Here is an 11,585-nt window from a genome sequence, read left to right as displayed (position 1 = left end):
GTGGCTCAGCCTGTCAATCTCAAGAGCAAAACGCTAAGGAGCAAGTCAACACTTGCTCCTTAGCGGTCCCGTGTGGCTCAGTTGGTAGAGCATGGTGTTTGCAACGCCAGGGTTGTGGGTTCGATTCCCACGGGGGACCAGTACGGGGGAAAAAAAGAAAAAAAGAATGTATGTATGAAATGTATTCACTACTGTAAGTCGCTCTGGATAACAGCGTCTGCTAAATGACTAAAAATGTAAATGTAAACACCAGCGGTGGGCAGACCTAGCAGGGCACCACCGCTACTCAAATCAAATGTATTTATATAGCCCTTCGTACATCAGCTGATATCTCAAAGTGCTGTACAGAAACCCAAACCCAGCCTATCTTCTATTGCTTGTTTTATATTCTTTGTAACTCTACTCTCCTGTGATCACCTCCAAGGTTAGTGTGTGATAAACACACACTCACTCACCCTCTCTCTTGTGAGCTCTCGCTCTCCTCCTGTGATCGTCCCCTACAGGCTGTAAGTACAACCACATATATCCGGCCAGGGTATCAGCAGCGTACGTGGAATTAGTGTTGTGTTCAGTAGGTACAAAATGGATTGAAACAGGGAGGCACAATCTTAACCTGTCCAATGAGAAACAACCATTTTCTTTTTACGTTGTGGCTTAATGAACACCACCCAGTCTCTTCTCTGTTCTCATGACAGGGGACTGAGGAACTCCAGTGCAGAGACTTATGACATGGTACAATGGTCAATAGTGAGCCATGTCTCATCACAGGACACTTTCATTAATTCAGCTGTTGATTATTCTCTTCACGTACCAAAGAGCAATGTCAGTATTATTTATTGACAGACAGCCTTAAACTCCAAAGCCTTCTGTGGTTTAAGCTTTTCAGTATCTTCTATTGCTTGTTTTATATTCTTTGTAACTCTGTAGACAATTTACTTCCTGCCTTTTAACTTTTGTACCTCTGGATACTTTTCTTATTGTATTACTGTGACTTATAATGCAAATGTCCAACAGAGGAGCTTTCTGTGTTATTTCTGGGTGTGAAATAACTAAAGGAAACCAAAATGATCAGTGTTTGTATGATATAGCCTTAAAGGGCCAATCCGGAGCTCAAACAATAACAAAGTGTTGTGAAGCTAAACAGTGTTTGTTTACATTGACTTTGTTTACAAACATTTGAGTAAAACAACATTATATCTGGGTTCTGATGGGGTATGATAGTTGAAGTTCATTTATAAGTAATATTCTTCAATAATCAATGGCTATATATACATATAAAGATATATACACTACCGTTCAAAAGTTTGGGGTCACTTAGAAATGTCCTTGTTTTTGAAAGAAAAAATTTGGTACATTAAAATAACATCAAATTGATCAGAAATACAGTGTAGACATTGTTAATTAATGTTGTAAATGACTATTGTAGCTGGAAACGACAGATTTGTTATTGAATATCTACATAGGCGTTCAGAGGCCCATTATCAGCAACCATCACTCCTGTGTTCCAATGGCACATGTGTTAGCTAATCCAAGTTTATAATTTTGAAAGGCTAATTGATCATTAGAAAACGCTTTTGCAATTACGTTAGCACAGCTGAAAACTGTTGTTCTGATTAAAGAAGCAATAAAACTGGTCTTCTTTAGACTGGTTGAGTATCTGGAGCTTCAGCATTTGTCGGTTCGATTACAGGCTCAAAATGGCCAGAAACAAATAACTTTCCTCTAAAACTAGACAGTCTATTCTAGTTCTGAGAAATGAAGGCTATTCCATGTGAGAAATTGCCAAAAAACGGAAGATCTCGTACAACGCTGTGTACTACTCCCTTCACAGAAAAGTGCAGACTGGCTCTAACCAGAATAGAAAGATGAGTGGGAGGCCCCGGTGCACAACTGAGCAAGAGGACAAGTACATTAGTGTCTAGTTTGAGAAACAGATGCCTCACAAATCCTCAACTGGCAGCTTCATTAAATAGTACCCGCAAAACACCAGTCTTAACGTCAACAGTGAAGAGGCGACTCCAGGATGCTGGCCTTCTAGGCAGAGTTGCAAAGAAAAAGCCATATCTCAGACTGGCCAATAAAAAGAAAAGATTAAGATGGGCAAAAGAACACCGACACTGGACAGAGATGTTTTTTTTCTTTGCAACTCTGCCTAGAAGGCAAAAACAAGGACTTTTCTAGGTGACCCCAAACTTTTGAACTGTAGTGTGTGTGTATATATATACTCTCAGTTGAAGTCGGAAGTTTACATACACCTTAGCCAAATACATTTCAACTCAGTTTTTCACAATTCCTGACATTTAATCCTAGTAAAAATTCCCCGTCTTAGGTCAGTTAGGATAACCACTTTATTTTAAGAATGTGAAATGTGAGAATAATAGTAGAGTGAGTTTTTCGAGCATTTTATTTCTTTCATCACATTCCCAGTGGGTCAGAAGTTTACATACACTCAGTTAGTATTTGGTAGCATTGCCTTTAAATTGTTTAACTTGGGTCAAACGTTTCGGGTAGCCTTCCACAAGCTTCACACAATAAGTTGGGTGAATTTTGGCCCATTCCTCCTGACAGAGCTGGTGTAACCGAGTCAGGTTTGTAGGCCTTGCTTGCACATGCCTTTTCAGTTCTGCCCACAAATTGTCTATAGGATTGAGGTCAGGGCTTTGTGATGGCAACTCCAATACGTTGACTTTGTTGTCCACAACTTTGGAAGTATGCTTGGGGTTATTGTCCATTTGGAAGACCCGTTTGCGACCAAGCTTTAACTTCCTAACTGGAATGTCTTGAGATGTTACTTCAATATATGCACATAATTTTCCTCCCTCATGATGCCATCTATTTTGTGAAGTGCACAAGCCTCCACCTTTTTCCTCCAAACAACGATGGTCATTATGGCCAAACAGTTCTTTTTTTGTTTCATCAGACCAGAGGACATTTCTCATAAAAGTACGATCTTTGTCCCCATGTGCAGTTGCAAACCATAGTCTGTCTTTTTTATGGCGGTTTTGGAGCAGTGGCTTCTTCCTTGCTGAGCGGCCTTTCAGGTTATGTCGATATACAGTAGGACTCGTTTTACTGTGGATTTAGATACTTTTGTACCTGTTTTCTCCAGCATCTTCGCAAGGTCCTTTGCTGTTGTTCTGGGATTTATTTCCACTTTTCGCATCAAAGTACGTTCATCTCTAGGAGACAGAACGCGTTTCCTTCCTGAGCGGTATGATGCGTGGTCCCATGGTGTTTATACTTGCGTGCTATTGTTGGTACAGATGAACGTGGTACCTTCAGGCGTTTGGAAATTTCTCCCAAGGATGAACCAGACTTGTGGAGGTCTACAATTTTTTTCTGAGGTCTTGGCTGATTTCTTTTGATTTTCCCATGATGTCAAGCAAAGAGGCAGTGAGTTTGAAGGAAGGCCTTGATATACATCCACAGGTACACCTCCAATTGACTCAAATGGTGTCAATTAGCCTATCAGAAGCTTCTAAAGCCATGACATCATTTTCTGGAATTTTCCAAGCTGTTTAAAGGCACAGTCTGTAAACAATTGTTGGAAAAATTACTTGTGTCATGCGCAAAGTAGATTTGCCAAAACTATAGTTTGTTAACAACAAATTTGTGGAGTGGTTGAAAAACGAGTTTTAATGACTCTAACCTAAGTGGATGTAAACTTCCGACTTCAACTTTATATTCATATTTATCATTCATTTAACAGTCCAAAAATGGATGTAGTCATTCCTTATTGGTTCTTTAAAAACAAGTGCCATGTAGGATATGATTATTTAGTGGATATGGGATAACGTAGGATGTTGTTTTAGCTAGTTAGGCTGCTGTTTTAGCAAACTGGCCTTACGGTTGGATAGATGAAGAGGATTATTTTATGATAGTTAGTTGTATGTGCATAGATTAAGGAAAGGTTAGTGGTGTAAGTGACTAGTTTGTGGAGACATCGGAAAGTATGCAATGGAAGTGAGTGATGCACGGTACTGTGGAAGTGGTACAGTACAGTATTGAGAAAGACTGCTTTATGAACAGAGTAGTTGGTATGTTATGATATGGTCGTGCCCTCTGGGTTACTGAGTGGCGTGTAGTGTGGTGAAACTGAAATGGTCCGAAACTCAACCTACTAGATTACTGCTAGGTGACCAGTGACCACCATGTTTTCACTTATTCTTTCAGATCAGCCAAGATTAAGAAATAGGAACATAGAACCTGTTTTTTTGTCTTAAAGACATCCTCCAGCGATTTAAAGAAAAAAACGACATCCTACGTGTGTATATATACAGTAAAGTACACAAACTAAAGCATAAAAAAAAATGTTTTGAGCAAAATTAGTGTTAAGCAAATCAGGTGTTAAATGAGGTGAAAAGGAGACTGTAGTGCCACAAAGAGGCTGTTGTTCAGTGATAGGATGTGGTGTTTGAGAGAGTGGATTGATGGAATAATATTGGACAGTGATTGAAAAGCATGTGCGCTGTTTCACAAGAGTTGTGGGCCTGTGAGGGCAAAGAGACATCTAAGAAAGTAAAGCAGTGGTGTTACAGTGGAAGTGGGAGGAGTTTGGGAAGGTGTGACAGTTGACAAGTTCCCTCAGAGGACAGGAATTTAAACCAAAGCATGACTATTTATTCAATTTTGAATAACTGGAAAGCATATTTTTAGATCAGTATGATAATTTATTAGAATTTTGAACTGCTTGTTTCCTATGTGAGTTCTTGCTGTATGTCATTCCCAAATGCAAGCTTATAATGCACCATCGAGAGCATTCTGACCAGTTGCATCTCCACTTGGTATGAAAACTGCTCGGAATCTGACCGTAAGGCACTACAGAGGGTAGTGCGTACTGGGGTCAAGCTTCCAACCATCCAGGACCTATACACAAGGCGGTGTCAGGAAGGCCCAAAAAATTGTCACTCCAGTTACCCAAGTCATAGACTGTTCTCTCTGCTACCGCACGGCAATCGGTACCGGAGCTTCAAGTCTAGGACCAAAAGGCACTTTAACTTCCCATGATAGGCTGTTCTGTGGTAGATGCTGTGGAGCTTAATAGGGCCTGCCGGGAACTGACACACCCTCATTCCAGGTACGGAGGAGTAGGGGGAAAGGGGACATACAACACCCAAACCTGTCTAAACTAGTTAGAGGCACTTTGTGTTGCTTATGAGAGGGGGAAACAATGAGATAAAAGGAAGAAGAGTTTGAAAGGGAAACATAGGCAAAGCAATTGGTAATGACTATTGAAAATGCCTATTATTTATTCCTTGATAAAGCTATTTTTGTATATGTGTGTATTTTAGTTATTATTTAAAGAAAAAAGAGAAACTCCAGTAAGAAAGTCCTTTGTCATTAATGTACCAAATGTATGATGACAGTGATTTTACAGTAAGGTGCCCGATTCATTGGTCCAATAATGTAACACCTGGAAACACTCAGACACATCCCAAAATGCTACCTAGTTGTACTGCTTGTAAAAAATTCCAGAACCAAACAATGTGAGCAAGCTGGGACAGGTTATCCGTGGATAGCTTCTGGTGTTAATGCGGTAATGACTGCCTGTCTGGTACCTTTTCAAATACAATACTGTTTAAAAAGGTGAATCTTAACCTGACAATATGGCTAATAATCTTTCTCTGTATAACTGCTGATATAAACTATTAACCAGTCTCGCTACAGAATTCCACTGATGCGCTATGACCTTGTACTTTGATTTAACTTTAACACTAAGGGCCTTATATACAGGTTGGCATGCCACCTCCTAATAACATGGCTCTCTGTAGACTTGAGTATTATGAGGACCTCAACTTGACAAACAGGTTTGACGTAATGCCAAATGGTTTCAGAGCAGAGGTTGACTAACCACATCCCTCACGAAATAGGTGGGGTCATAGTATCTACACGCAGGCCCTTCTCAGTCGACTGACATACATTCTCAAAGTTATTTTAGTTCACGTGAACAAGCTCAATGAGATCTTTCATTAAAAATCCCCACATTCAAGGTCGTAATTCATCTACCTGAAAAAGACATACATTAACATAATGATCCCATGACCGTAAGGTCCATGAAGACACCGGTAGCATTTCCAGAGTATCACAGATACTGAACAGGTGAACACACCCTAGTCTCTTCACCAGTATATCCAAATACAAACGGAATACATTGGTTTGGAGTGTTGAAACTGGTTCTGAAGCATACATTGTGGTTACTGTTTCCACCCTAACCGAGCTCATCTGGGATCAAGTCAAGAGTTGTGTAACTAGGCATGTCATGAAGTACCTCATTTACCTGCACTGTTGGGAGCTAGGGACAAGCATTTAGCTACATCTGCTAAATGTTTGTGACCAAATAATTAGTTACAATACATGGATGTGTATCACTCAAGACCAATACTAGCCATAAACTTGTTTAGGGGTGACCATGTTAGTTTAGATATGTTTTATAGACTTGATTTGAGTATATTCCTCATTAGTTAGCCAGGCTGGGAAACAAAGTAATTTCATGCCAATTGTTCCCCTCCCGCATTAGTGTGACTCTGCACAGTAATTTTCCATTGAGCAACCTTAAAGGTATACCTGGCTCTAATGCTGAACACCATTAAACTCAGTTTAAGAACCCCCTTGTCATTTTAGAAGCAAATAAATGGATTGTAACAAAATTAAGGCAAAGGATATATTTGAAGACACTTTATTAAAAACAGACAATCCATCAAAACAAAATGCATATGAAACTGTACAGTCTGCAGCATTCAGACTTCATTTAATAAAAATATTGATGCATTTAAATCAACCTGGACATGTATCCTGTGTTTCTGAAGCACTGTAGCTTTGCCATTTTACAGACATTAGGATTTAAATGACAACCGTTTATATACAAAGACGCTTGTGGTAGTAACAGTGCCAAATAAAAAGACCAGTCCTTTAAAAACGGCATCCCTCAAGTAACATTATTAAAAACAGCACAATTGCAAACAATGTTTTGTTAAAGGGCTATATACAAGCTGTTAATATTCCAGCGTAGAACTGACTGGTGAAGGGTTGTCTACAGGGCCTCCATCTCTCTGGGCTGAAAGTGAAAGCAACCAAACAAAACATTACGCATCACGGGGCAATTGGTTTTTCAATGTGCCAGTATGGTTTTAAAATGTGGTTAATGTCCTTACTGTATACATAAAACCATGACCACAACAGGAACAGCTTATAGATGCAGTGTTTCAAATGCTTCCTTAACCTCGTTATCAGAGGAACATGTTGGACCACTCACCTCGGCCTTGCTGTACTTCTGCTCTCGCTTCCTCGCAAAGAAAAGGACCAGCAGTCCGGCGACCACGGCCAGGATGACCACCACGATGACTGCGATAATGCCCCCAGTCAGTTTCTTCATGGTGAAGGTGGGAGCCTCCTCATCCACATAGTACACCAAGATGTTCTCCATCTCCAGCTTCTGACCGTCCACACTGGGCGCAAACTTTTCTTGGTTCGCGAACAGGGGCAGCACCTTGACCTGGGAATAACATGGAATATTCGCAGGTCAATAATCTGGGTTTTGATTTTAGTATGTTTTATTTAACTGAGGTCAGAAGACATATGCCAAGGGAGACCATGATATGCGTCACTGAAGTGAAACAGCAAAGGGAGGGGAGTGGTCATGACTTACGTCTTTCTCCATGTAGTAGGCCATACGCGATAGGTCGGCTTTACGGTCTCCCTTCGCCTTCTGGACATCGACAATGATCATGCGAGCGTCGGGGTCATACTCCACCTCCTTCACAAGGGTCTTGTCAAAGCTGTAACGCGTCTCGATGGCATTTGCAATGGCACTGCAGGAGGACAAAGTTCAGTGAGTAGTTTCATGCACGTGTTATTATAGCACTCGTGAAATGTGAAGTTGACCCCAATATCATGAAACGGACAAATACTTACGCCTGCAACTTAGAAGCATCCACGGCTTTGCTCACTTCCTTGTGCTTGAGCTCCAGGCGAACCCAACTGGAGGAGAGAGGGACGGGGTTAGATTTCAATACCCAGTACAATTGCCTAGTCATCAGAATTTAGATTCATCCTATCACTTACCTTTTCTTAATCATCCTGAATTGATGTTTCACTAGCATAATACGTGTGCCCCGTCTGTACACAAGTTAAAGCTGAAGCCACATCCTGCACGAATGATGGCAACCCATGATTCTTAATCTCTAGACACATGATATAAACTTACTAGGTCTCCACGAGCTTCTCACACTTGAGGCTCTTGTCTCCCTTGTCGGTTCTGCGCACGCCAGCACTGTTGACACACCAACACTCCTCAGTGTTGTTGCACTGTTTGGCACGGAAGGCACCAGTGGCCTCACAGACCGGGTCATAGATACCATCATTGTCCACAAAGGCGGTCTCAACTGGCTTTCCTCCAGTACGAGTGGACAGGTTGTTCTTAGCACGGTACATCTCTGCCTTCATCAGGTAGCATTTGGGGATCACTAACAGAGGGATAAGAGACTATAAGAATCATTCATAGGCAAAATAACACTGGACACACCAGTCCCAGAAAACAGTTTCTACCCACAAACCCCTTTTTAATAAAATGGATGTAGGCTAGTTGTAATACTTATATCAGGAAGTATTAAAAAGTTACCCAAATGAGATTAATGTTGCTTGACATAGTAATGAGAGAGGTACTTGCATGTAGAGCAGTTCAGGTTTTGTGCCATACCAGCTTCAACCATAATGCTACACGTGCAAGGGGTGCCATCGCATGTAGCCCACTTCATACTGTCACATTTGCCTGTGGAAGACAAATTAAACATGAGGCTAGTCTGAAATACACAATTGGTACAGCCTGAAACTAATACTTGCAAAGTCGTGTACATTTCTTTACAAGCCAGAACGTATTTTTATTTTTTTACATTTAAAAAAGTATGACTTGGTTCTCTGTGCGGTTTGGCCAACAGTTGCCCGATATGAGACGAAATATCCACACGAAAGTGTTGTTTACCCGACTTAAATAGAGACCCGGTAGGTAGCGGTTATATGGTTCGTTAAAGTTAGGAACATTTACACGAGTTTGCAAACATTCGTTTTAGGCTGTATTTACACCAATTAAAAAGTGTATTACAGGCTGACTAATCAGACTACCATGAGGCCAACAACAGGCGATGTAATGGAGTAATAAATAGCCCTGTTTATTAGAGCGGAAGCAGTTAAAAACAACAGGAATTCCCATAGAGGGTGTAGGCCTACAGGTAACGTTAGAGAGCTCGAACTGGGCGTTGGTTACACACAACAATACCTCCCGACCCCCACTCTTTAACACACCGAAACTAGTCTCGTTGGAAGAGAATTATGTCCAATGTATAAAGGAAACATACAAATTGTGTAACATGTAACGTCATTGTAATATTTTGGCCATAAACAAATTGGTTTATCATACCGAAATGTTTGATTTGAGCTGGCTGTTTAGGGCTAGGCAGCGAAACGCAGAGGTCAATAACAAAAAAAAAAGTTAACTTGTTAGCTATCAATTTTGGGACGGACTGCCTCGAACTATCAAAATTGGCTAGAGATTATGGCTACTTAAATATGTATTGTCATAAAAATAAAAAAAACGACATGCTAATAAACACTTCCCATTGTTAAAATGCTTAAATTAAAAATGAACTTACATTGAGCTGAGGCACCCACTGCGAAAGTCGCAAGAAGAAGTGCAATCCAAATCGTCATGGTTGAAACCTTGAGAACAAACGAAATGTCCTTTAGTAAGCGTTGTGACCGTCCAGCACAAAGCACCAAGATGGAGTAAACACCTGAGCGACACCAGGGTCCTTTTCTTTCCACGGGTGCGGCTCGTCCAACCAGTTGAGATTAACTCCAATGAGATCTTGTTCACCAAACAAGCACTGATACGGATTGGTGAGCAATGGTGTTTGTGTAATTCCTTAAACAATTCGATATCACCTGTGAAGACACTTAAGCCATCGAATTTATAAAATGTAATACTGTATCTGATACTGACAGCTGTAGTTGAAAAATACTTTGATTTCCAAGAACAGAGTCAGTCTCATGACGTCGGCTAATTTAAATAATGAGGACTGTGTGTGGCGTTTTACCTGACTCGCCTTTTTTCCTTCACGACCATAGGAAACAATCTCTCTCTCTCTCTCTATTCAAAGAGGCTTTATTGGCATGGGAAATATTTGTTTTACTATTAGCAATGTGCAAATAGTTGGAAGATAAATCATGGGAAGTAGTGGGAAGATAAATCATGTTTTCCAAAACTTGGTCTTTGGGACAACAATGGGGTGCACATTTTGCCCTAGTATTACACAGATGATTCAAACAATCAACTAATCATCAAGCTTTCTTCTCTTGAGAGCCAGGTCTGGTATGTTGACCTCTCAATATCAAGGCTATGCTCACTGAGTCTACATAGTATCTCTCTCTTGTGTATGTGTGATGTAAACATATGTTTCCCATGCAAATAAAGCCCTTTGAATATAATTAAGAGAGAAAGATAGGAAGGGCAAGAGAGAAAGAGGGCGAGAAAGATGGAGAACAATCTAATTTAGAAAAGACAAAAATGTATATAATCAAACTACTGCCAATGAAAGATGAGGTAGAGTTTTTCTCAGATCCCAAAATTGAGATCCGAACCAAATCCGTTAAATTCATACCTGACCCCAACTGGATCCGGTCTTTAAAAAACAAAATGTATATCCAAGGTGGACCAGATCCGACCCAAACATGTCCGAGCTGAGAGAGAATTGGATCCAAATGGGATTGGGTCTGTATCACATAAAATGCTGATTTATTGCCTCGCAAGCCAGCGAAATAGTTTTTACTTGTCTGACAGTAAACTTTAACTGTGCATTTTCAGTTGTATCTAAAATAATTTATTTGTGCTCTACAGCTTAGCATTTTAATGATGACATCCCAATAGTTAGATGTAGAACATTGAGGTTTTCAGAAATGTTTGCCTTATTTCTGTTGACCAAATATTTTAGTAGGATTGTTTTATGTGATAGTGTGCCAGACTGCAAGCATGCTGCAAATAGTTAACTTTTGTCTGTAACCTAATATTCCGTAGGCCTATTCTTTTACTGAGCAATATTACAAACTATCCCATTTAACTGTTTTGATCAACATTGATTTAGACTAAAGGTAGGCTATAGCCTGTTTGACCAATTCAAAATCAAATTTGAATAGGCTATGGAAGGCTTGAGTCTCCCATCTGCATTCCTGTGTCATTTTCAACAATTGGGATTTATAGGTCAAGGTTAGTGGGCTATTCCCACTATGACAAAGCTATACTTGGATGTAGAATATAGAGTTTATCAGAGATCTGTTCTTTTGTTTCTGTTGACGGAATTTTTGAGATTAGAATACTTTTATTTTGTGAGTTTAGGATGCTAGTGAGTGTTGTGTGTTAGACATGTTTTGGTAGGCTTTAACTCAGGTCTAACTCAATATAATAATCTAATAAGTTTTGTTCTAAATGAAATTTAGGCCTACAGAATCAGCCTATACAGCCTGAGATTGTTTTGGTTGCGGGTTTGACAGAAAAGTCATCCATGCCACAGCTGTGTAGGTCTACTGTCCAAGAGAGT

General features: G+C 40.2%; 1 protein-coding gene across 1 annotated transcript; it reads right to left on the bottom strand.

Moving 5' to 3' along the window:
* Positions 1-6,662: 6,662 nt before the first annotated feature.
* tacd2 (Tumor-associated calcium signal transducer 2) lies at positions 6,663-9,854 on the bottom strand. Its single transcript, NM_001141460.1, has 7 exons — positions 9,645-9,854; positions 8,666-8,767; positions 8,204-8,462; positions 7,912-7,977; positions 7,646-7,808; positions 7,253-7,492; positions 6,663-7,054 (listed from the first exon to the last, which is right to left on the bottom strand). The coding sequence occupies exons 1-7, from the start codon at positions 9,700-9,702 to the stop codon at positions 7,031-7,033; spliced, it is 912 nt and encodes a 303-aa protein (NP_001134932.1). The 5' UTR covers positions 9,703-9,854; the 3' UTR covers positions 6,663-7,030.
* Between the last annotated feature and the right edge of the window lie 1,731 nt (positions 9,855-11,585).

The sequence above is a fragment of the Salmo salar genome, chromosome 01, assembly GCF_965601325.2.
Source record: "Salmo salar chromosome 01, fSalSal1, whole genome shotgun sequence".
Classification (NCBI taxonomy): domain Eukaryota; kingdom Metazoa; phylum Chordata; class Actinopteri; order Salmoniformes; family Salmonidae; genus Salmo; species Salmo salar.
Note: the sequence above shows the minus strand (reverse complement) of the source record. Positions and strands in the feature narration are given on the sequence as shown.